Genomic DNA, 23976 nt, shown 5'->3' with positions numbered 1-23976 from the left:
AGAGGGCATGGTGACAGGTACTTGTAAGTCTCAGTACTCTGGTGACTGAGGCAGAATACAGAATACAAGGCCAGCCTCAGCTCTATAGTGAAACCTTGTCACTTTGTGTGTGTGCGTGTGTGTGAAAAAGAGGGAGGAGAGACCGGCCTTTAAAATGATCCCTACACAAGTTACATGTTCAGTTTTACCACCCTGACACACACACTCAGGTGGGTGATTCCAACTTGATGCCACTTGTAAGGAGCCACACTGAGGTGAACTCGGGCAACACTTAGATGGGAAAGCCATCCATTTATCTGAAGCCTGTCTGAGGCGCCCTCACCCAGTCACGCACAGGGACACACCCTGTGAAATGCTTCCTTAGGTGCTGTTCAGGTGATTTCTTTGTCTGAGTGTCACATTGTGAATGCCAGTAGTGCATTAACACAAACCTGGATGGTACAGGCCTGATACTCAATGCGGCTGGTGGAGCTGGCGATGGAACTGAGACACTGCACATGCAAGGCAACTGCTTTAACACTGAACTCTACGCCTGGCCCCTGTGGTCTCTTGATGCACGGAACATGAGCTGCTAAGGTTGCAGCCTGTTTCTACCCTGGCGTGGTGGCACACCCCTTTAATCTCAGCACTGAGGAGGCAGAGGCAGGCAGATCTCTGTGAGTTCAAGGCCAGCCTGGTCTACATAGCGAGATCCAGATCAGCCAGGGTTACCTAGTGAGACTCTTGTCTCAATAAATAAATAAATAAATAGCTAGACAGATAAGTAAAAACAAGAGTATATTCTAATACAATAAAAACTTACATAGATCAGTAAAGCATTTATTAGAACTATCAGGTATGTACTATACACAATTGTGCTACATTTTTACATGACTGGCAATACACTGGCTTGTTTGCACCAACACCAAGACCTGAGTAATACATTACATCATCACAGCTGTGACCCTGCTGGACCACGGGAATGTTTCAGCTCCATTACCATCTTATGCAGTTTATTGACCAAGATGATGTTTAGGCGGTAAACAGCTATAAATATCAAACATTGTTCTAGTAACCAAAGAGGCCAGGAGGGACTAGAGCTAAGAAAATAAAAGGTCCTGATCTTGAAGAGCTTATATTACAGTTATTAACACAGACAGGAAGTGGTGCCACAGCAAAAAGCCTTTCAGGGTGCAGGGAAGGGTATGGAGAAAGAAGGGACCACTTTTAAGACCAATGATGTGGGAATGCAAAGATCTGAATGACGTGATGGGGACCATGCAGGAATGTGAGGCAGGTCCTGGCACAGGAGCAGCAAGCACACCTATAAGGTGGAAGCATGTCTAATCTGTTGGGAACATTACTGGTAAAATTTGAATCTACTACCAAGTGCTAAGAACAAAATAGCCTTGACAATTATCTGAAAGGTTTTCAAGAAAATTTATTTTCATAAATTAATCCATGTAACAGTAGGAATTTAGAGTCACAAACTATCAAACAGAAAAGGAACTGTAGGGGCGTCATGTACACTAACATTACCAAAGATGGACACGTTTCACTGAACTATTAGCCATGATAATACAGGAACACTTGGGACAGCAACTTACTGGCCCAGATCCCAGCTCAAGGGAGCCTCTTGTTGAGAATTCAAATCCAGCCAACACCAGACAGTCTTATAAAGACAGAACAAGCCTCAAATCTTAGCATGCTGTTCTGGATGGCAGCTGAATGAGGACCCTAGCTTCACAATCAAGATAGCTTTTGCTGCTCAAAGCGTGGCTAAACTGGAATATTAATTAATTGTGATTTGAATAAAATTAAGTCTTCCTTCCTAGCCAGTTCTATATAGATGTTCAGTTCAGGAAAGTAGCCTTCTCCTGGCAGGAATCCAGGCGAGGGCATTCCATACCTCTGGCCAATTCTTTATGCTTTGGATACAGCCACCCACAGTGTGGTCATTAAAAAGGCCCTTTTCATGATACCAGGGGGAAAGCTATAGAAACAAAACGAGGAGATTAAAGGAAGCACCAACTGCATACTCCCCTCCCCCAGGCACCAGGAGGAAAGTATCCCGACCTAAAAGTTGGTCTTGCAAAGATCTTAATGCATGTGGTACAGAGGAGATGGAGCCCCAGCCTGGGGAGATGGAGGGCTGTGTCCACTTGGCTGCACTGCAGCCCTGGACCTGCTGCCACCGTCCTGCAGACTTGCTGCTGCTCTCAGCCTGGTAGGCAGGGGATATGCCCAGAGAGTGGGATCTAGAATTAACCTTGTGTTGGCTCTGGAGCCCTCACAAAAGACCCTTTCAAGAAAAATTGTGAAAGAAAGAAAGAAAAGTCATGATTTTCACAGCTCTTGGAGGAGCACAAAGTTTAGGATTCACAGCATGAGTTTCTGAGCTATTCAGGCTCGAGTAAGGCAAAGCTACACATCTTTCCACTGCACCTCCCTCTCAGTCAGCTCTTATAGCAGGAGCAGCTGGAAGGACAGACACAATCTGCTTGAACAGGTCATGAGGTACATGTAGATGAGTGGAGAGAAAGGCTGGACGGGACAGCAGGGAGAGAAGGAGACAGGCACTAATGGGAGGGAAGGAGGTTGCTGTCATTAGAAACTGAAAGGTGGCGAAGGAAATGGGCTGAAATCTGGCTGGACCTGAGACTTCGTTCCCCATAATCATTAAAATACTAAACTTCTGGAGGGGAGCTATAGGTAAGAACACTGTGCTACAGACAGCTTCCCATCACTTGGGTGGGAAGTCCCCATCCTCAGAAATTCTACCAACTCCCATCACAGAACTGACCCGTCGTTCTGGCAGGTAACATACCAGCAGCCAGTACCTATCGGCACAGTCAGAGACCACAGGTTCCGAGGACTCTAATGAGTCCCTGAGGCTGGCTGAGTCTGAATAGGCCAGTGTCTCTTAGCTCTGAAGCAGAAGGGCCCTTGCCAGAGGGCAGACCAAGAACTGCAAGCTGGCCTCAAAGCAGTTTTTCTCCTCCATTCCCAAGACAAGGGTGGAGTTGGGTCTTTCTAGTCCTGTGCTTCACGGTGCTCACAGTCCAGACCAGTGTTTCCAGCCTTTCAAGTGCCACACTTGTCACAGGCAAACTCTGAAGATCGGTCATGCTGGTGGCGCCACAGCTGTGTACACTTCACCTGCTGTCTGCCGGGTGATCTGGAGGACCCAGTGACCCTGGTGTAAACTAGTGAGTGGCTGTTGATTGCCCACTGGCTTGCAAAGCTATCCAAAGGACAATGTCTTAGATGTACTTGTACAAGGGCCCAATGTACAGCTAGTTCCGCTGCCTGAGGTAACATGGCAGTTCAGAAGCACTCAGTACCTAACCTCCTGCCCCCACAAGGGAGAGAGACTGAGGCGAACACAGGTCACACTGCACGGCCTGGGCAACAGGTGGAGAGCAGGAGGGGGACCGGTGTGCACAGCAGACTGCGCTCTTCTAACCTTATGGGACCTTCAAAGCCTCCACAGACAAGCAGGTGTGTGCTAAGTTATGTAAGCAGCTGAGGGGAGAAGGACATGGTATGTTTTCCCCTCTCATGTCCATTTTTCCGTTCCAGCATGGCCCAAACTATCAACTTACAAAGGAAAGGCACATAAAGACCTCCAACCTGCAGTCCTTCTCCCTAGCCACTGACAAATGGGAATGAAAGAATCCTAGGAGCACATTCCAGGGCAGCGCTGCTCATACTTCTCCACACACAGACAGGGAAATGTCCCCGGACCAAGCTAGGAGAATGGGGAGAAATGACCATTGTCCAGTGGCTGGCTCGAGTGTCTTATCCATCAGCCAAGGAATGCTCACTCTCTGAACTCTGAGAAGCAGGTGTGAAGGATGGGAGAGGAGGGAGCACGGCACAGACACAACGGGAAGGTGAGGTCTGCGGGTCTGCTGCTCGGGCTTGGCAGCCTACTGCCAGCAGATGTCTCTGGGTACAAACCTAGAAGCTGCGCTACTTGTAGCATGCAAACATCTCCAACAGGTTTGACAAGGGACCGGAGTACAAAGCATTCTTGGGGAGTGCTGGCCCCGGGATCTTGCAGAACCAGGCACTCCAGCAGCTGCAAATGCTCTTGGCCAGACTCTACCACCGCCGATCCCAACTTTGTCATATACCAACATCTCAGAGAAAAATCACACTCAACCTTAGTAGTTCCTTAAAATGGTTATGAGAGAAATCTGCTTTTATGTGTGTCACTAAACAAATATGTGTAATTAGTGGGCAGGACTGAGAAGAGTGAAAAAGTGCTTCCTCTAGTGAGCTACAGGAAAAGCTGGAGATGGGGAGGGGCTGCCTGAAACACAGGAATGGGAAGACTCCCCTTCCGTGTGCTGATCAATGCCTGTCACATATTCTCTTAAGACATGTATTGTCTTTCTCCGTAATGTCTTACAAAGTGTTTTAAAATCACATTTAGAGACCCCAAACATGCAGCAATAATACAAAAACAAAAAAGAAAAAAAATAATCAACATCACAACATTAAAAAGTGCAACTTACGTTGGGGCCTGGACGGGCTCCTCTGGCACTAGTGACCTGCAGTCACAGATGGGAGAAAAGATGGGGAAAAGCCACGAACACACAAACACACACATACACACATACACACACACACACATTCTCTCAGACTAAAGATCCTGGGCAGACAGAATCAAAGATCTAGAAACACACCAGTTCATCCTTCTCAGTCACCAAAACAAGCTGGTGAGAACACACAGGACAGGCGGCCAGGTCCTCCCCTAGGCCGAGTTTCTAAGTCATCTTGGGCGAGCAGCACCATAAACGGAGAGGAACTTTCATGTGGGTGCACAAACACCGGGTCCTTAGATTCCTAGTGTTGCTGAAGATGTGTGGCTTTTTCCACCTGTGATGGGAAAGACAGGAAGGAGGTGGCCTGATGTCACTCAGGACCATGCCCAGGAGAAAGGGAGCATTCCTGAGGCTCTGTACTCAGCAGTAGAATTAGAGGACCCTTCTTCACCAGCTTCTAAAAAGACTGCACCTTGAAATAAGTAAAAATTCACGGACTGGGCATCGTGAGTGGTTTGGGCACAGGGTAACATCAGGGAACCTCTTCCAGGGAGGTCTGCAAGGATTCAAAATGGAGACCCCCAAATGGTTCTCAGCAGCTGGCTGACTGCTCCTGCTCCTCCTCCTTGGCAAAGAAAGTCTCCAGTTCCATCAGCTTCTGAATCAAAAGAGCATCCAGCTCTCGAGTCTGCAGAGCCGCCTTCTGAGCCCTCGTGTAGCTGCCTGCCAACTTCACTTTACCTCGAGCTCGTCTCTTCCGGGGGACAGTAAAGTCCTGGAATTCCAGGACACGCTTCCGTTTCTGCTGGCTGACGGAGATCAGTGTACCATTTCGTTCCTTGGGTTCCTCAAAGATGGTCTCTAAACACCTAAAGAGAGAGCACAAGCCAGAATCACCATCAAGGGACTCACAGAGCACACGGAGTGACCATGACAGCCCAAAGCAGCCTGCCTGAATCCCAACTCAACTGCTTCCTGTGGCCAGTAGCTATTTCTATGTGTAAAATAAAAGCACACGGGTGTTTATAAAAATGTACACAAAGTGAAAAACTCAAAATAAAGGATAAAAGGATATACAGCAAAATGAGACTAGTTCCTCACTTCAATATGCATAATACTGGTAACTCCTGTTGCTTTCCATAGCTGATGCAATATTGTCTGATTCACTTTCAACAACTATGTATTATATTGTCTTATAAAAATGGATCAAAGTTGAGTCAATAGCTTAGTAATGGGTATTTTTGGTTGGTCCCAAGTCTTTCCTATAACTTAGCAATGCTGCAATGAATGGTCTTCTATGAATAAACATCTTCCAGGCAGAGCCCAAATCCAAAGTCCTGCGGTAGAACACCAGGACTCTCTTCCTTCATTCCGGACAAAATAAGCAATTAGGAATGGTCGCTGCTTTTAACTGAATTCAGACCCTAGTGACACTGCATCTGTATTTGACTTCAAATCTTGGATGAAGAAAAGCTTGCATGAAGCTGGGTGTGGTGGTACACGCCTTTAATCCCAGCACTTAGGAGGCAGAGGTAGTCATATCTCCAAGTTTGAGACCAGCCTGGTATACAAAGTGAGTCCAGAACAGCCAAGGCTACACAGAGAAACCCTATCTCACAAAAACAAAAACAAACAACAACAATAAAAAAGCCCAGATGTAGCTAGGCAGTATATTCAGCTACAAAGTAAACAGACATCTATGTCTACTGAATCCAAATCCCACAAACACTTCTTTCCTATTAAATCACTGACCCTGATTCAAGGATTTGGAGCCCAAACCCCAATTCTAGATATTTTGAAAGCCCAACGCTGGGATGGATACGGGGCTCCTTTAATCCGGAGCTCTCCAGAGGCAGAGGCAGGTGGATCTGTGGATTTTAGGCTAGCCAAGCCTCCATAATGAGACTCCCTCACACATACACACATACACACAAAACCCAACAATAATAAACCTCCATGCAATACTGGGTAGAGCAGACTAGAAATGCCTGCGTAAGAGAGAAAGCTGATAGGCATCATCAACCATGCCAGCGCCACCCACTTACAGCAGCCACAAGAGTTACCTGTTTGCAGGAGGAGACTTGTAATTCTTGTTTGTATATATTTCTTCTAAACTAAACTCCTTCTTCTTCAACCTGCAAAGAGAAAAAACAATTCTTCACTCCTGCTCTCACTTACACATTTCTTTAAGTTGAGTAGAGAAAAGCTGTTCATCCCACAGCCTGCCACCAGAGCTACGGATGGAACTCAAGCCCCTGACTACCAGGAAAGTACTCTCGCACAGAGCTCCACAGCAGCTGTTTCCTGTGCCTTGATGGCTTTCTCTTGTTCACTTTGGGTTCTATTAGACAAGGTCTCACTAGGTAGCCCAGTGAGACATGTCTGCCTCCTCCTTCTCCTCAGAAAGTGCTGGAGTGGACACCATGAATGCTGGACAATCGCACTACCATGGACCCAGCCACCCAGTCTTTTTTGTTCTTCACGGCTCGAAAATTATAAGCTTTAGTGGCTGCCAAAAATTTAATGAACACAATAAACTTTTACTGGGTTTGTTAATTTATTTACTTATTTATTTTTGAGGCAGGTTTCTCTGTGTAGCCCTGGCTATCCTGGAACTTGTTCTGTAAACCAGGCTATCCTCAAACTCAGAAAGATCTACCTGCCTCTGACTCCCAAGTGCTGGGATTAAAGGCATGCGCCACCACACCTGGACCCAAGTCTATTTTATTGTTTAAACAAGTGAGATGGCTGAAGATAATAAGTGCGATGTCATCAAGCCTAACGAATGACTTGAGTTCAACATCTGGACTCACATGACAGAGGAGGAGAGAGCCAACTCCTGCAAGCAAATGACTTCCAGATGCTTCCTGAGCAGTGTGTGTCCATACACAAGGTACATAAATGTAAAATAAATCTTTAATTATGTTTTCCTTTGAAACAAGGTCATCTTATGCTGCCTAGGGCGGCCTCAAGCACCTGTCTCATTTTCCTCTTCCTATTTGAATAATGCTAAGGATCCCACACATACTAGGCAAGTGCATTTTGGGGGTGGGGGGTAGTGTTCTCCTGTATGATCCAGACTGATCTCAAACTTTAAGATTCATGTAATATTCATATAGTTGTATGTGCATGTGTGTTTGTGTACTTGTGTGTGTGCCACAGCATGTGTATGTGCAGGACAGGTCCGGGATAGCCTGTGTCAGTTCTCTCCTTCTCCCATATAGGTGCCAGAAACTGAATTTAAGCTTATCAGTTTGTTTTAGCTGCTGAGCCATCTTGTTGACTTTTCTAAACTTATTTCTTTTTAATGCATGTATGTGTGAAGGCTGGAGGGCAACCGTGGATGTCTTCCTTGGGAACCCTGCTCACCTCTTTTCAGAAATGCTCACAGATCGGGCTAGACTGGCCAGCCAACGGGCCCCAGGCCCCCTTCTGTTCCCACCTCTTCAGTTTAGGAACTGTAAACATGTAACGCCAGACCTAGCATATTTAATCTGGGTTCTGGGATTGAACTCAGGTCTCTGTGATTGCAAGCAAGCAATTTACTGACAGAATCTTTTCCCTAAGGCCAGCCTCAGGCTTTTGCTTACTAGTGCTGGGATTATAGGCCTAAGGAGTAAAGAGTAATGTCTTAAATACTCTACTGTCTGGGTGTACTGGCTTATCCAGTTCCCAGTACACACTGCTCACACCTAGGTTTGGGCACTCGTAAATAAACCTGATGGAATATATCTGTGAAGATTTTTTTTTTGGTATATCCATTTTCAACTTGTAGACAAAAATCTAAGAAATATGCAGGGGTGGCACATACCTTTGATCCCAGCACGGGAGGCAGAGGCAGAGTGGATTTCCAAGTTCGAGGCCATCCTGGTCTACAGAGCTAGTCCGAGGACAGCAAGGCCTACACTGAGAAGCCCTATCGTTTGAGAACAAACAAACAAATCCTAAGGAATAGGACTGCTGTAAGGCGTGGGCAGGTGTGCACACTCACCAGCAAGGAGGTCAACTTCCTGCTGCTCTGTAGCCCAGCTAGCATCAGTGCTGTGCTTACTTTAGCTACCTAACAGGTGTGTGGCAGTATGCCCTGGCTTTGACGTGTAACAACCCAATGACACAGGACACAAAGTGGCCTGAACTGTTCGGTGTCTAGAGAACTGGGTTTATAGGCATGTATTAGTACCATGCTTGACCATTTCAGCTACTTTAAATTTATCTGGATATTTTTCATATGTGTGGTACCTGTACATGGATTATATGGACACATGCTCATACCTTTGCATTGCAGAAGCTAGAGGAGGCCAGCTGCCTGTCTTCCTCTATTTCTGTTCACCTTATTCCTTTTAGATAAGGTCTCTCAAGGTGAGAGAGATGGCCAGCCATTAAGTGCACCTGTTGCTCTTCTGGCACCCGGGTTCCATTCCCAGCACCCACATGGTGGCTCACAACTGTCTCACATTCCAGTTCCTGGGGGATCTGATGCCCTCTTCTGTTCTCTGCAGACCCTGCATGCCTATGGTGCAGATACATACTCAGAAGATAAACACTCACATAATTTTTTTAAAAAGACAAGATCTCTCACTGAACTGAAAGCTTACCATTTTGGGTAGGCTATGCAGCTATCCAGTGAATCTCCACCCTCAACACTGGGGTCACAAGCATGTATAGCCATGTTCAATTTTTTTAGGTCAGTGTTTGTTATAGAACTCAGGTCCACACGCTTGAACAGGAAGCAATCTTACCCATTGAGCCATTTCCCCAACCTAACTAAACTGCATATGTAAATAAACCACTGTGAAAGCTTCTGCTCTTGTCCTTGTTCAGGACTGTTTTAACTTCTTGGTGACTTTTGTTCCCCTACAGAATTTTACTGTTTGTCAATTTCTACAGAAGAAAAGCTGTTGGCACGTTGACAGAATCCAGTGAATCTGAAAAGTGTTTCCAGGTAGTTCTGACATCTTGGCAATATCAAGTCTTTCCTCAACCCCTCAATAAACACTAGAGGTTTTTCTATTTAGAGATGCCCTAATCCCATATCCCCACTTCATTCAGTTATTTAGAATCTCTAGTCTAGACTAGCCTTTAACTCATAAGTACCTGAGGAAGACTTTGAACTTTTCGTTTTGTATTTTGAGACAGGGTTTCTCTGTGTCTATGAAGCTCTGGCTACTTGTTCTGTAAACCAGGCTGGCCTCAAACTCAGAGGTCTACCTGCCTCTGCCTCCTGAATGTGACTTTCAACTTTTAATCCTCCTGTCTCCACTTCCCTGGTGCTGGAATTCGAGGTGTGCGCAACACGCAGCATTGAGGACTGAACCCGGAGCCTTGTGTGGGACAGGCAATCACCCTCCCAATCCCAAATCCCAAATCCTTAGTGTGTTCAGAAATGCCCTGAACACACCCAGAAATTAGCACTTGAGAACAGCTTCCTCAAAGGAAGCTCAAGAGATAGATAGCTACCAGAAAGATAACTCTTTGTCTCTTGATTTCAATAAAAACAAATTCAAGAGGTTTCAACATATGAAATACGGAGGCCTCAAACATTCAGACCACAGCATAGCGGAGGCCACTCAGTGAGGAGCAGAGGGATGCTTCCCCTGCAGACAAGCACTCTCGAACTCCAATCCAAACAAGAAACAGATAAGAGTGGATAACTGGTGGCCACTGATAAAAAGTTTGAAAGGATGATGAGTGAAGGCAGAAATATGGAACTTCGACATTGCTGACTGCCATTCTAATACAGTCAAGTGAAAGTGAGCAAGACCAAACTGACTCAGCTTGCTCACTGTTCCAAAGGGGTCATGACGCCACGGTCTGGGTGACCTACCTGGAAAAACAACCAGATCAATAAGGGGGTGGGGGGAGGGCAGGGACTAACCAAATGGCAATGGCACTATTTGTTTCCACACAAAGTGGGACTCGGTTTGACTAATGGGTTCAGTCCCTAGCATGGCATAAAACTGAATTTGGTCTGCAATCCTAGCACTGCAGAGGTGCAGACAGGAGGAGTTCAAGGCCATCTTATACAAAATCCTGTCACTAAAACAAACAACAAACAAAAAACAAACCTCCCAAATATGAATTTCCCACACGTTTTTAGAAAACAAGTGTGTTCAGTCTTATGGTCCTGAGACTCCTAAAAACTAAACTGACAGGACAGATGATAGGCTGAGAAACAGGAACAGAACATACAAAAACATTGTCCTACTCTATAGCTCAGGCTGGTTTCAAACTGGCAACAGGTCTGCCTGACCTTCCAAAGGTTCAGATTTTAGGCATAAGCCACCAGCATAATCTGCAAATCTTATTTTTTTATTTTACTTTTTTCAAGACAGGGTTTCACTATGGACCCCTCCCTGTTCTGAAACTATGTAAACCACGCTGGCCTCAATCCACCTGCCTCTGCCTCCAAAGTACTGGGATTAAAGGTGTGTGCCACCACCACATAGTTTAAAATTAATCCATTTAAAATTTCATTCGCATGGTGTGGGTGGGGGGAGGCTGGGCCTCGGCGCACATGTAGCGGCCAGGACGGGAGTTGTTATTTTCTGTGGCGACAGTTCTCTCCTATCTTTCTTTACATAGATTCTAGAAATGGAATTCATGTTACCAGGCTTATGTACTAAATGATTTTATTTGTTGAACTATCTCACCTGACACATTAATTTTCAAAACAGGCACACATACAAGTATTTTGTCTTTAGGTGTTTTGCCTGAGTGTATGAATGTGAACCACGCTCATACAGTGTCCAAAGAGACCAAGAAGGAGCATCAGATCCCCTGTAACTGCAGTTACAAGAAACACCGTGAGCTGCTATGTGGTTGCTAGGAACCAAACCCAGGCCTTCCGTAAGAGTACAAGTGCTCTTAACTGCTGGGCCATCTCTCCATTCTTTTTTTTTTTTTTTTAATTATATGTGTGTGCCTAATGGGGGTGTGTACGGGTGAGTATAGGGTCTGAGGATTTCAGGAGATCCCTAGGAGCTGGAGATACAGGAGTTACAGGTGGGTGTGGACAGCATACCGTGGACACCAGGAACTAGACCGTACATGTCCTTGTCTGCTGAGCCATCCCTCTGGTCTCCACTTTAATTAAAAACCATGGTCCAACCACCACCACAACAGGGAGCCTCGGCATCACAGTATCAGGGCGACCCATCTCCTTCCTTCTGGACACTGGGGCCAATTTTTCAGTCCTGATGGAATTTTGGGGATCCACCTCTCCTTCTCATCCTTCTACTGTCGGGGTAGGGAACAGCCTAACAGCCTCACCAAGCCCTACCACCTAGCTATATCTTCAGGGACATTCATCTCACTCACTCCTTCTTAGTGGTACCAACCTGCCCTGTCTCCTTGCTAGGAAGGGATGTCCTAGCCAAAGTGAGAGCTTCTATCACCAATAGCTCCTCTGCTCCTTCTCTTCTCAAACCACACAATCTGACATACCTTTTCCCTCACTGGCCTCCCAGGTGTATCCCAGGGTATGGGACACCCAAAAGCCCTTCATAGCCAAACATCATTCCCCTCTCACTCAATTACAAAACCGTTCACTCCAGTCCAGGGCAAAAGATGAGAAGTAGCCCACCCACCTGATTCTGGTTGTTTGTAAAGTTTTGTCTGTTTTCTGTGTACAGATGGAGACAGAAATGAGTCAGAGTTAGTCGAATGTATGACGGTGACTACATGTTTTGTTTCTGACTGGTCTTCTTTGAATGTGTGAGCTTTCTGTGTTCTGTATTTACCGGTTTTGTTTTTGCTGTCTCTGACCCTGCCAGCCACTACTGCTTGCTATTGCTGTTTTGATGATCAGAGCTCAGAATTTATCTCTGGACTTTCTGATCACTGGATTCAATTTATGAAATTTAGGATTTAACCTGGCACACACCTGTAAAACCAGCACTCAGGGAGGCAGAGGCAGGTGGATCTCTGTGAGGTCGAGGACAGCTTGGTCTACAAAGCGAGTCCAGGAGAGCCAAGGCTACCCAGAGAAACCTTGTCTCAAAAAAAAAAAGTGTGTGTGTGTATATACACATATGTGTATATATAAATGACTTGAAAACAATTCTTGTAGCTGGATGGTGGCAGCTAATGCCTTTAACTCCAGCATTTGGGATAAAATGAGTTCGAGGCCAGCCTGGTCCACACAGTGAGTTCTAGGACAACCAAGGCTACACAGTGAAACACTGCCCCGAAAAACCAAATAAATAAATAAATGAGTAAGAAGTGAGCGCTTGTGTAGTAGTGTATTAAAGCTACACCTACATGCATTCATATACAAGAATGTATCTCTGAATAAAAATTAAAAAAAAAGAATGTATCTCTGGCCACAACTGAATCTCCTACTTGGATCTCCTGTTCCTATCTTCTCTCCTCACCAACTGTCCCACTTTCTAATACACAAGGGTCTCAAAATGCCACCCCCTTCCGAAGTCCTCTCTTCTGGTAGCACTGATAGAGGATGTCACACTTACCTTTCAGCCATGGCCACCTTTCCCGAGTCTCAACATTGCCAACTGACTCAACTGCTGATTTGACACTCTTCAAGTGTGAACTGATCATTTGTTTCTCCTGGCTTCTGCCACCCATCATATCTGGTTCCAAATTCTAGAGTCCACCTCTTCAGTCACTTCTTCCCTCCATCTGCTCTAACCATCTGTCTCTCCTCACCTATTTGGTAGGTGTCCTCTTCCTGGCTCCTGGAGCCTGCAACACCCTTTGGGGACCCATCACGTGGGCAGTTCTCTAGTTATTAAGATACTTCTCTCGCTCTGTTGAAACCCTCCCTCTTCCCAACCCTTTCTCTTTCTCCATGGACTCAGATTTTATTAAAGTCTTGCTCTGTTACTACAAACAGCCTGACCTCAGGACAGCCCACTGGCCAAAATTGGCATGCTCATGTTTCAAATTCTCTCATATTGTAACGACTTCTGCCACAAATGATCCAAAAATCGCTTATACTTAAACTTGCTCTCCTCTACACTTCCCAAGGTCTCTTATCTCCATGTTTTTCAATTTTCCATCCTTAAAAATCTTCTACCCCTACAATTTCTCTGTGCTCTACTCCCAAGGACTCTTTAAGACTACTGTCTACACAGTCTTTATGTCTGGATCTGTAAGTTCACTGGGTGTGGTTGGACACCCAAAGTTCTCACTTCCCTACTATCTTGCCTTTTGGATGACATTGATCCTACCTCTCTGTCACCCCATCTCCTCTCCCCGCTGCGGCTACGAACACTTTGCCTGTCCACTTTGAAGAAGTCACTTTGAAGAAGGACAGGCTTGAAGGCCTGTCCCCCCATTCCCTGCCTCCTGGGTCAAACTCTAGACCACTATTTGTGGCCTTGTCCCCGGGTCTACTGAACATCAATGCCAGCCCTTATCTCTCCCTCACCCTTCTCTCTGGTATCGCAGACTGGCCTAGCTTCTCAGGAACACACTCCGTGGCACACTGGACTCCTCAGATCAGACTGCAGGGATTTCCACCCACAGCAGTTCCACCCAGCCACTATGCCTGAAAGCTCACAATGCCTTGGCTCTCTGCAGCACTCAGGTTTACCACTGCCTACCCACCTGGTGATCTGGGACTTGTGCCCTGGTGTTTCTTTTCCCAAAATTAGGGGTGACGCTTGGTGAAGAAGGCTTGCTGGCTCCCACCACAGAGTTTATCCTGGCACAGCGAGCTGTTCGGGTCCTAACCTCTCTTGAAGTCCTGGGCATACGCGCTGCACCACACTGGAGTGGCGGGACTACGTCCCTCGCTACCTATCATCAGTTTTCCTGTTCGTCCAGCATCTCCAATGGGTGGCTCTGACCATCTTTATCCTCCAGGGGCAAACAGACTCACCGCAACAAAAACAGTGAGGATGAGCTTTACTAACAGCAGAGAGAGGTGGTCTTTGTCTCTCCCTGGGGGGAGCGGGTATTCTTTCTATGTCAACTGGTTAAATACAGCACAAGGTAAGATCCCACAACTCCAGATGGATCTCCAAAAATATAAGAGACAGCTTGATTCCTCCAGTCCAATATGGAATTGGATACTGCCCTTCTGAACCTTTCTTCTTCATCTCTTAATCCTACTACTTGCACCCTGCCTCAGAAACTTCCTGTCTATAATTATTCAGCAACTGATCCAAAGGATTTCTCTTTAAGCAGTTGCTATTACATGATTACCAGCCCTAGCTATGGGCTTGGACATTGAAGGTCAAGTATGCCCCAAGGCCTCCGACATCCCCATTAAGCAAGAGGTGGTCTAATGATAACACTGGTTCCCCTTTCTGAACCCCTGATTGTTAATCAATAATAAACAAAAGGAATGTAAACTTATGAAGCAAATGGCCAGGCCTAGCTCTCCTAGACTACTCTAATGGCTAGAACGGCCATTTCTCTGCCCTACTGAGAAAAAAAAGCCCATAATCAGGCCACAGAACCCCACCAACCCCAAGTTACCCTGGAAAGCCCCCCCACCCAGAAGCTCTATCTAAAGCCTGCCTCCTGCTCCGTTCTTTGCTGCCTCCCTCCCAAGGAGAGGCAGCCACTCTCCTGCGTCTTTCCCAATAAATCTCGGGTGAGGTTTCTTGTGAGGTGTGACTTGGACTGCCAGGATACCTTTCCTCACAGAGACGTACGTAACACACTAGCAATCAACCCTCGAACCTTGTACAGGCCGTGCTATCCCAGACATCCCCACCCCTTGAACTGTGTGGACATTCTACAATTATAGTTATACAAACTCTCCAAAGATGAACAGATTAAACAGAACAGAATGGGTGAAGAGCAGAAAACACTGGAATGAAACTTTCAGAATAAAATATAGAAACCAAAACTGAGAGGGGAAGCAGGTGCAGCTTAGGAGCAGACAGTGTAGTTGCACAGAGCCCTGCCTTCGTCAACCCTGCAACAAACATAGCCCTCCTGAACGTGAAGAGAACACCGAGGGAAGGAGTTAGGAGAGGGTGCTGCGCTACAGTACACCCCTTTCCAGCTTGCACGACAGCCTGTGTTCAGTCCCATCCAGCGTACAACAAAACCATTGTAGGCAGCTAGCTCCATCCGAAATCTTCCTGGTTACATGCAACGTCTTGCTGCATTATTCATGTTTGGTCCATCTGCATTGCCTGCAATGTTTACTAAATTCTCATTGGTTCCTACTATCTAAGGTCTTTTCAGATTTGATCACTGTCGGTTACTTCCATAGAGGAACTGAGCTTCTCTTTCTATTATTTATTTTACTGTGAATTGTTAACAAAAGTTAACATCCCTTTAACTTTTTTGGTTTTGAGTTGAAACAGGGTGCTGCTGACCTTGTACTCACAGACCACTTGCCTCAGATCCCAAGAGCTTAAATTACAAGCACATGCCACCCTGCCCAACTTCTTTTAACTTAAAAATATTTTTTAATTGTTTTTAAAACAGAACTTGTCTAGGTAAAGTTGGCAACATTTCTGCTGTGGGTATAAAGTGGGGGAGACTGATTTCTGGCATCACGATGCCCCTACAAGGGTCACAGACTTCCAGATCTGCAAACCATTTGGGAAATGTGCTACATCAGTGGTCTGTTGCCCCTCACTGAAGAACAGATTTGCATCCTTCCAAGAAGCATGTCTTTTAATTAATTTAGAATTACTGTGTGTGCATAATGTGTGTAAGAGCACGTGTGGGTTACGGATGCACCTGGAGGTTACAGAACAACTTTATGTATCAGTTTTTTTCCTTCCATCTTAACCTGGGTTCTCAGGGATAAAAATCAAGTTGTTGTGTTTGCATGCAAACACCAAGCACTGGGACGTCTCACTCAGGAGTGCGTGTGTTTTCCTATTTGTTTTTATTCTATTTAATTTTATTTTATATGTATGTGGGTGCATGTTCCACATAAATGTAGAAGTCAGTGGAGCCCAGAAGAGGGCATCAGATCCTCTGGAACTGGAGTTATAGGTGGTTGTGAGGCACCATGTGCGAGTTAGGAATGTCACTGGGACCCCTGAAGAGCAGCCACTGCCCTAAATGCTGAGCCACTTTTTCAGGCCACTATTTTTTGAGACAGTGATTCACATAGCACAGCTTGGCCTTGAACTTGCTATATACCCCAGGTTGACATCAAATTCCTGATCCCTCTTGCCCTTTTACCAATGAAGTGGTAGGATTATAAGCATGCACCAACACATCCAGCCCATGTATATTTTTGCATTCCTAAGGAAATGCAGAGATACCTTTACTTTGAATAAGCCTACATTACGGAGGAAAAACATTCAACTTTGAAGTCTCTTAAACTCAAAAATTAGCTACAACTTGGGAAAGCAGGACCTATTACACCCAATTCACAATGGAATGATTAAAAAATAAATAAAAGTCTGAGTGTCCTTATGACTTAGGACTTGGGACATGGAATGTCCTTATGACTTAGGACTTGGGACAAAGACCTCCTTCCATATACTGATCATATCACGATTATATTTTTGGTTGTGAACATAGCCTTTAATGGCTGAGCCATCTCTCCAGCCCTAGATCACAATTATAAATGCTACATTCATCCCCAAAATGCAAAATATTCCCTTTTGCAACAAACCCCACAGCATTACTACGTACTCATGCTGCGTCTTTCCTGAGGTCCTGTGTAAGGACAGAAAATAGTAAACGGGCGTGTGGCTCCACGCTTCTGCTCAAGTCTGCACAGTAATGAGTTAAGTTAAATGAAGGTCAAGGGTGGCTTTTCAGGTGCTCCCAGAAACTGGCAAAGTCTTGGGACATTTTCTGTGGAACCACAACTTCACAATTTGAGGTCAGGACTCCGGCTACTGATATTTCCTGAGGGTACATCCCTGTCATCTAGCAGAAGGCTACCTCCTGTAAGTTCTGGCTACCCAGCTGACATCCTGGGAAAGGGCTGACACAAGTGGATATGTCAGAGATGGTGCAGAACTGAACTGAATCTACCTCAAACACTCGATGCTGGTATCATTCCCACAAGCTGCTGGCAGGACCCTGGTTAGATGACACCAAGTAATATCATTAGTGGTTTTGGAGCAGAACCCCACAACATCCAGATTCTAGCTGGAGCCAGGGCCACTGCACGGTACCCTTGTTTCTGCCTAAGAGATACTGGCACAGAACACAGTGTTTAGCCATTAATACAGGATGTCAGGTGCTGGGCAGCAGAGTCACAGGCTGGTATCCATACAGTAGATTCATGGTCCTCAGGGGTAGGTAGCACGGGAGACCCAGTTGTCCTTTTCCTGGTAACATTTACTGTGCTATCAAAGCTGACTATTCCATGAATGGGAGCTGAGGACACTGACAGTTCATACACATCCTCTTCATTAACTTCCAGGTCCATAAACTCTTAGCTGTGAGTGGCCAAGTGGTCCTCATTATGGCCCAAGCCACTTGACCTCATTCTTATGACCATCCACAGTGTAGAGCACTTGCCGCTCCTGCAGAAGACCCAGGTTTGGTTCCAAGAAACTACGTAATGGTGTACAACCATTCATAAATCCAGTTCTAGAGCATCTGACACTCTCTTCTGAACTCTTCAGATACGTAGGCATGCATATATACACATACATGTATACATACAAGCAAATAATTTATACATATAAAAGAAATAAGTCTAAAAAAGAAGGAATGGTTACACAGAGTCATCCTGTTCTGCCAAATGCAAGTAGTAGAACAAGAACCGGCAGATCCAGGAATTAGCACGGGGCCAGGCTCCTTCCACATAAGCCTGCAGGCGAGCCAGACTTGCAGGTCTCATCCTCACTCTCAGTGACTCAGATACAGATTCCATGGTCGGCAGAATGTGATCCTGGCTGCCAGGGAGCTTATCATCACTCAGCAGATGCAGGGTGAGGAGGTGGCTGTGCACTGTCCTGTCCGGCTCGAAATGAAGGCACCAAAGAACCCACCCCAGACCGCCGCAAACTAGAATTTCAGCTTAGGTTTGCCAGCGCTTCCTGGTAGCAAGGATCCAGGCTGCAAATCCACAAACATGGTTCAACTCCTCAAAGTTCTTCTCCTTTTACGTACTGCCAGGGTTTGGACAGGATAGCGTCCTTCACTGTTGTCCTGCTTATTCAGAGGAAGGAACATACATGCTTATTTTTGTTTACATCTACATTTATGCCTTTTTTTTTTTTTTTTTGAGACAAGGTCTTATTATTTAGTCCTGGAACTCACTATGTAGACCAGGTCAGCCTTGAACTCACAGAACTCTGCCCAACACCTAACTCTAGAGTGCTGGGACTAAGGCATATGTTACCATGCCCAACTATGTATATTTCTTTTACGGTGACTTTGTTTATACAACTTGATTTTTGTTTCTTTCATGTGTTCTGTGCAAGCTCTTCTGCTGGCTTGGTAAAAATTAGCTCCCATGTAAGCTTTGTGGCACAGTAACTCCCATAAGTCAGTGGTACAGCTCTAGGGCTCTGCTCTCCTGGATATGTTCAGTGATCAAAGAATGAACATCTAAATGCTAGACTTTGGCCTTATTCTCTGCATTTTTACGTATATGCAGTAAAAATGCAGGACTCCTTTTGTACCTCTGTTGCCAGTACCAACTGCTTGGTCTGAGTAACCTACCAGCTCTACCACTGCTACGTGAGAATGGCACGCTGCTTCCTTCCGTGTTTGAGCCAGGCTGCTGCTCTGTTACCCAAGCTGGCCTTCCGCTCCTGGCCTGAACAATCCACCTGTCTCAGCTCTGGAGTAGGATGAGCTATAACCACGTGTCACACTGTCCTTCGCTGAGATTTTGTTTCTCTGAAGTGACAATTTTAGAATACCTATCTTTTTAAATCTTGTGTGCGCATTTCTGAGTGTGTGTGTGTATGTCAACAGCGTGCATGCGGAAGAGGCAGCAGATCGCCTGAAACTGGAGTTATATGCTACTGTAAGCCACCATGTGGGTGCTGGCAATTGAACCTGGGTCCTTTGCAAGAGCAGTAAGTGTGCTTAATTGCTGAGCCATCTTGCCAGCCCCAATAAACAAAATGGGTCACAGCAATATATATGCATGTTATATACATATATATTTGAGATAATTTCTTGCTATGTAGGGTTAGTTTTCCTGGAAGGAGATCCACATGACTCTGCTTCTCAGTGCTGAAATTAAATGAGTGTACCCCCGTTCCAGGCCATAGCAACATTCCTGATACTATTTGCTTTGTGGTTATGGAAATGACCAGGAGACAATGAATACCAAGACTAGAAACTTGGGTGAAAATGGCATTTATACTCTGACATAGAGAAGCAATCTGTTTTGGTTCTTTTTTTTAAAACTTGACACAAACGTAGACAAAATCAGGAAGAGGGCCTCTTGATTGATAAAATGTATCCCTAAGACTGTCCTGTAGACAAGTCTGTACATGTGCACCGAAACAGAATGCATATACACATACCCCTACCTTCCTCTGGGGGACGGGGTCTCACTACATTTCTTTGGCTGTCCTTGCTATGCCTACCCGGATGGCCTCCCAACTGCCAAGATTAAAGATGCGCACCACCACACCCAGTCTCATTTTATTCCTTTAAAAGTGGATGCTCTATAAACCACGTTTGTGTTTTCTTTTTCTTTTTTCTTTCTTTCTTTCTTTTTTCTTTTTTTTTTTTTGAGACAGGGTTTCTCTGTATGGCCCAAGCTGTCTCTGAAGACCTGGAACTTGTTCTGTAGACCAGGCTGGCCTCAAACTCAGGGGAGTCTGCCTGCCTCTACCTCCCTAGTTGCTGGGATTAAAGGAGTGCACCACCACCACCTGGCTCTTTTCATTTTTGATTTTTTGTTTTGTTTTGTTTGTGAGACAGGGTTTCACTGTGTATCTCTGGCTGACATACAACTCCCTCCAACTCATAAGAGATTCAACTACTGCTGCCTCCCCAAGGCTGGGATTCGGGACAAACCCAGCTCTCACACCTCCCTTTCTAATGCAGGGTGTCCCTTATTGTTTCTATGCTACACCAGCAAGCTTCCAGAAAATTAGCCCATCTCTGCTTCCCTCCTTGCAGTAGGAGTGCTGAAATTAGACTTGAGCCACTGTATTGGCTTTCTTTTAAAAACACACACACTTTTTTGGGAAGGGTCTCAACTGTGCAGTTCACATTTGCCTAGAGTTCACTATCCTGCCATGGATTCCTGAGTACTGGGGTTATAAACCTGTGCCAACACAACCTACTTAATACTTTGTGCTTCGCTGAGACAAGGTCTCATGTAGCCCAGGTTGATTCAAATTTCCTATCTAGCATATAGCCTTTTTCAATAATTCTGCCTCCACTTTCAAAGTGCCAGGGTTACAGGTGTGTGCCAGCAAGTTTGGCAGGGTAACTTCTTTATTTTTATGCAGTTTACTTTTCAGCCTTTTATTTTATGACTTCCAAATTTCTATTATAGCTAGCTGATCCCAACCAGAAATTTCCTATGGTTTCTTCAAATATCCTTAGGTAGCTTCATTTACACTAAAATATGATTAGTAGAGAATATGTTAAAGATAAAGGCATAAAGATACAACTTGAGATGGCTACCATCCCAAGAGCAATGAAGAGCCCAGCTTTCCACCACTGATCTGAGAGGACATCTTCACTATACACTATTTTCTATTCTATTTTTACCAATTTATGTATTTATGTTATGGCTAATTTTGAGACTATTTTAAATTTCTGATATTAGTATTATTATTTCTTTTAAAAATTCCACAGCAGGGCATGGTGTTGCACGCCTTTAATCCCAACACTCAGGGAGGCAGAGGCAGGTAGATCACTATGAGTTCGAGGCCAGCCTGGTCTACAAAGCAAATCCAGGACAGCCAAGGCTACACAGAGAAACCCTGTCTTGAACAAAACAAAACAAAACAAAACAAAACAAAACAAAACAAAACAAAAAAAAAGAAAAAAAAACCCAAAAACCTTTCCTCTTAGCTGGACACAGTGGCACATGCTTTTAATCCCAGCACTCAGGTGACAGAGGCAGGGGAATCTCTTCAATTCAAGGGCAGCTTAGTCTATATAGCAAGTTGTAGGACAGCCAGGGCTACAAGGAGAGATCCTGTCTCAAACAAACAAACCACCAAAATTTTTTTCCTTGCTTATACTTTTTTATCTTTTACATAGCTTTGCATCAGAACACATACATTTTAGTTCATTCAAACCCTTTCAATAATCCTGTTTTAAAGATTATTTTTCTTTTATGTATAGGAGTATTTTGTCTGCATATATATGTACCATGTGGCACCTATACCTGGGGGAGACAGAAGAGAGTGTGAGGTCCCCTGGAACTGGAGTTAAAGATTTGTTGTGAGCTACCACGTGGGTGTTGGGTCCCAAACATAGGTCTCAACGCACCCTGTCTCAACGAACAAAAACCAAAACAGTACTAGAAGAGCAATGCAGGATGAGGGGTTTCTCGTCTGTGTTCTTCTGAGCACTTTCCTTTGGTTCTGCATGAGCCCACTGTGGCACGTCCACATGGGGGTCTTCACAAGTCCTGTGAAAGGACTATACCTTCTATGTGGCCAGAGCAAAGAGTCCTTTGCTAACACAGTAGTCCTAACCTGTCTCAGAGGCAGCGGTCTAGGGCCGTCTGTGTTCCTTCTGTAATAAACATCACAGACTCCAGGTCTTGTGTCCCAGCTACAGCTCAAGTCCCTCCATGGATTGCCTGTCAGACACTTATTATAGATGCTATGCATTACAAAACATGGTTCTTTCCTATTTGCCTGCGTGACCTGTGATCCAGACACGGATGGGCTGCAGCCAAGGCTTCTCCACCACAGTCTCAGCAGCCGCCTGGGGAGTTTACAGTCCCTCCAAATATGTCTTCCTTTGTTCCTCTTCCTCAGTCTGAGCACACCCTCAGAATCTCATCATACTTACTCTCCTATCATAGCTTGAAGTTTTATATTAAGTTAAAATACTATGTGGTTTTATATCCTGATTGGACCCCAACCAATACATGACGCTAATGTAAATACCCAGAGCTAAGTCACGTGGCCACCAAGTATCTACAGTGATCTCTACACCTGTTCCAGGGATGTTCCACATGTACACAAGGACACAGCATCAGGGCAATCAGTGACTCAATCTTTAATTTATACAACTGACACATCTGAGAAACGTCCATAAATTGTTTCAAAACAGTCTTTCTTACCATCCTATTTCAATGTATTAACCAAATCACTGATATTACTAAACACTTTCTGTAATTAATGAAGTCATTTTAAACATGCCATTGATTTGTCTTTCTTCATCTTATATGCAGGTCCAAAAAGAAAAAAATGATATTGTTACAAAACAATCTTGAGGGGGAAAGGAAGAAAAACTGGAGGGGTTGGTGAGACAGCGCAGGACAGCTTGCTCCACCATCGCAAGGACCAGAGTGCAGATCCCAGCAGGCATGTAAGGGCTAAGAGCTGCCTGGGAAGACGGGAGGTAGCTGCGGCTGGCTTCCAGCCTAGTGGAGAAATCATGAGTCCCAGGTTCAAGAGGAGACCCTGTCCCAAACGAAAAAAGCAGAGAATGACAGAGGACACCTCATGCTCTCATCTGGTCTACACATCCTCACCTAGGTCTACACACTTACAAAGAAACACATACCAAACAAACAAGACGAACATAAAGACAAACAACAAACAAACAAGCAAGCTAGAGGTTTTGCTTTGTGCTACAATACTTGCCTAGCATATGAAAGTCCCTGGCCTCCATCCCCAGCATGGCAAAAAAAGAAACAAAACAAAACAAAGCTGAAGGCATTACAATATCCAACTTTTAAATTTTATTTATTCATTTCATTTCTTCTCTTTTTTTGAGACAATGTGTCACGATGTAGTTCTGGCTGGCCTGGAACTCACTATACATGCCACACTGGCCTCAAACTCACAGAGATCCACCTGTCTGCCTCTGCTGGAATTAAATGTATGTGTCCCAATATGCTCAGCTAGAATACTAAGCTTTAAAACACAATGCATGAGTCCAGGTATGATAGTGCAAGCATGTAATCCCAGCTCAAGCAAAACTGCCCCAGGTATGAAGCCATGTTTAAAATAAGAGTTTCAAGCCAACTAGAGCTACATGGCAAGACCCTGTCTCAAAAACAAACAAACATCCTAAAAAAAAAAAAAAATACTATAAATCTGTAGTAACTAAAACAGCATGGTATTGGTATAAAAACAAAAAAAAAACATAAAACGGAGAATACAGAAATAAATTCATACACCAATTACACTCAAATGATTTCAGTGCAGTTGGCAGAGGCATAGAGTGTAGAGACGGAAGTCTCTAAGTACAGCAGAGAAAACTGGCCCCGTGTAGGAAAAAAAAGCTGTTGGTTTTTTTTTTTAATATGAAAATGGATTGAGATTTTAAACAGAAATAGAGGTCAGTAATAGAACACTTTTCCTGGCATGTGTAAGGCTCTGGGTTTGATTTCTGACACAACAGAAAAGGTAAAACAGAACAAGAAAAGAAG

General features: G+C 44.8%; 1 protein-coding gene across 7 annotated transcripts in view; it reads right to left on the bottom strand.

The window, feature by feature from the left end:
* Positions 1–760: 760 nt before the first annotated feature.
* The window catches only part of Prr14l (proline rich 14 like), a 70936-nt gene continuing 47720 nt past the window's right edge, over positions 761–23976 (bottom strand). For 4 of the 7 annotated variants that reach the window (XM_021651940.2, XM_021651956.2, XM_021651961.2 and 1 more), the window contains 2 exons: positions 6596–6667; positions 761–5401 (listed from right to left, as the gene is read on the bottom strand). In XM_021651940.2, the coding sequence (XP_021507615.1) occupies positions 5125–5401; positions 6596–6667 (349 nt within the window). In that variant the 3' untranslated portion in view covers positions 761–5124. The other 3 variants (XM_021651968.2, XM_021651977.2, XM_060365521.1) reach the window with 3 other exon arrangements.

The sequence above is a fragment of the Meriones unguiculatus genome, chromosome 12 (assembly GCF_030254825.1).
Source record: "Meriones unguiculatus strain TT.TT164.6M chromosome 12, Bangor_MerUng_6.1, whole genome shotgun sequence".
Lineage (NCBI taxonomy): Eukaryota > Metazoa > Chordata > Mammalia > Rodentia > Muridae > Meriones > Meriones unguiculatus.
Note: the sequence above shows the minus strand (reverse complement) of the source record. Positions and strands in the feature narration are given on the sequence as shown.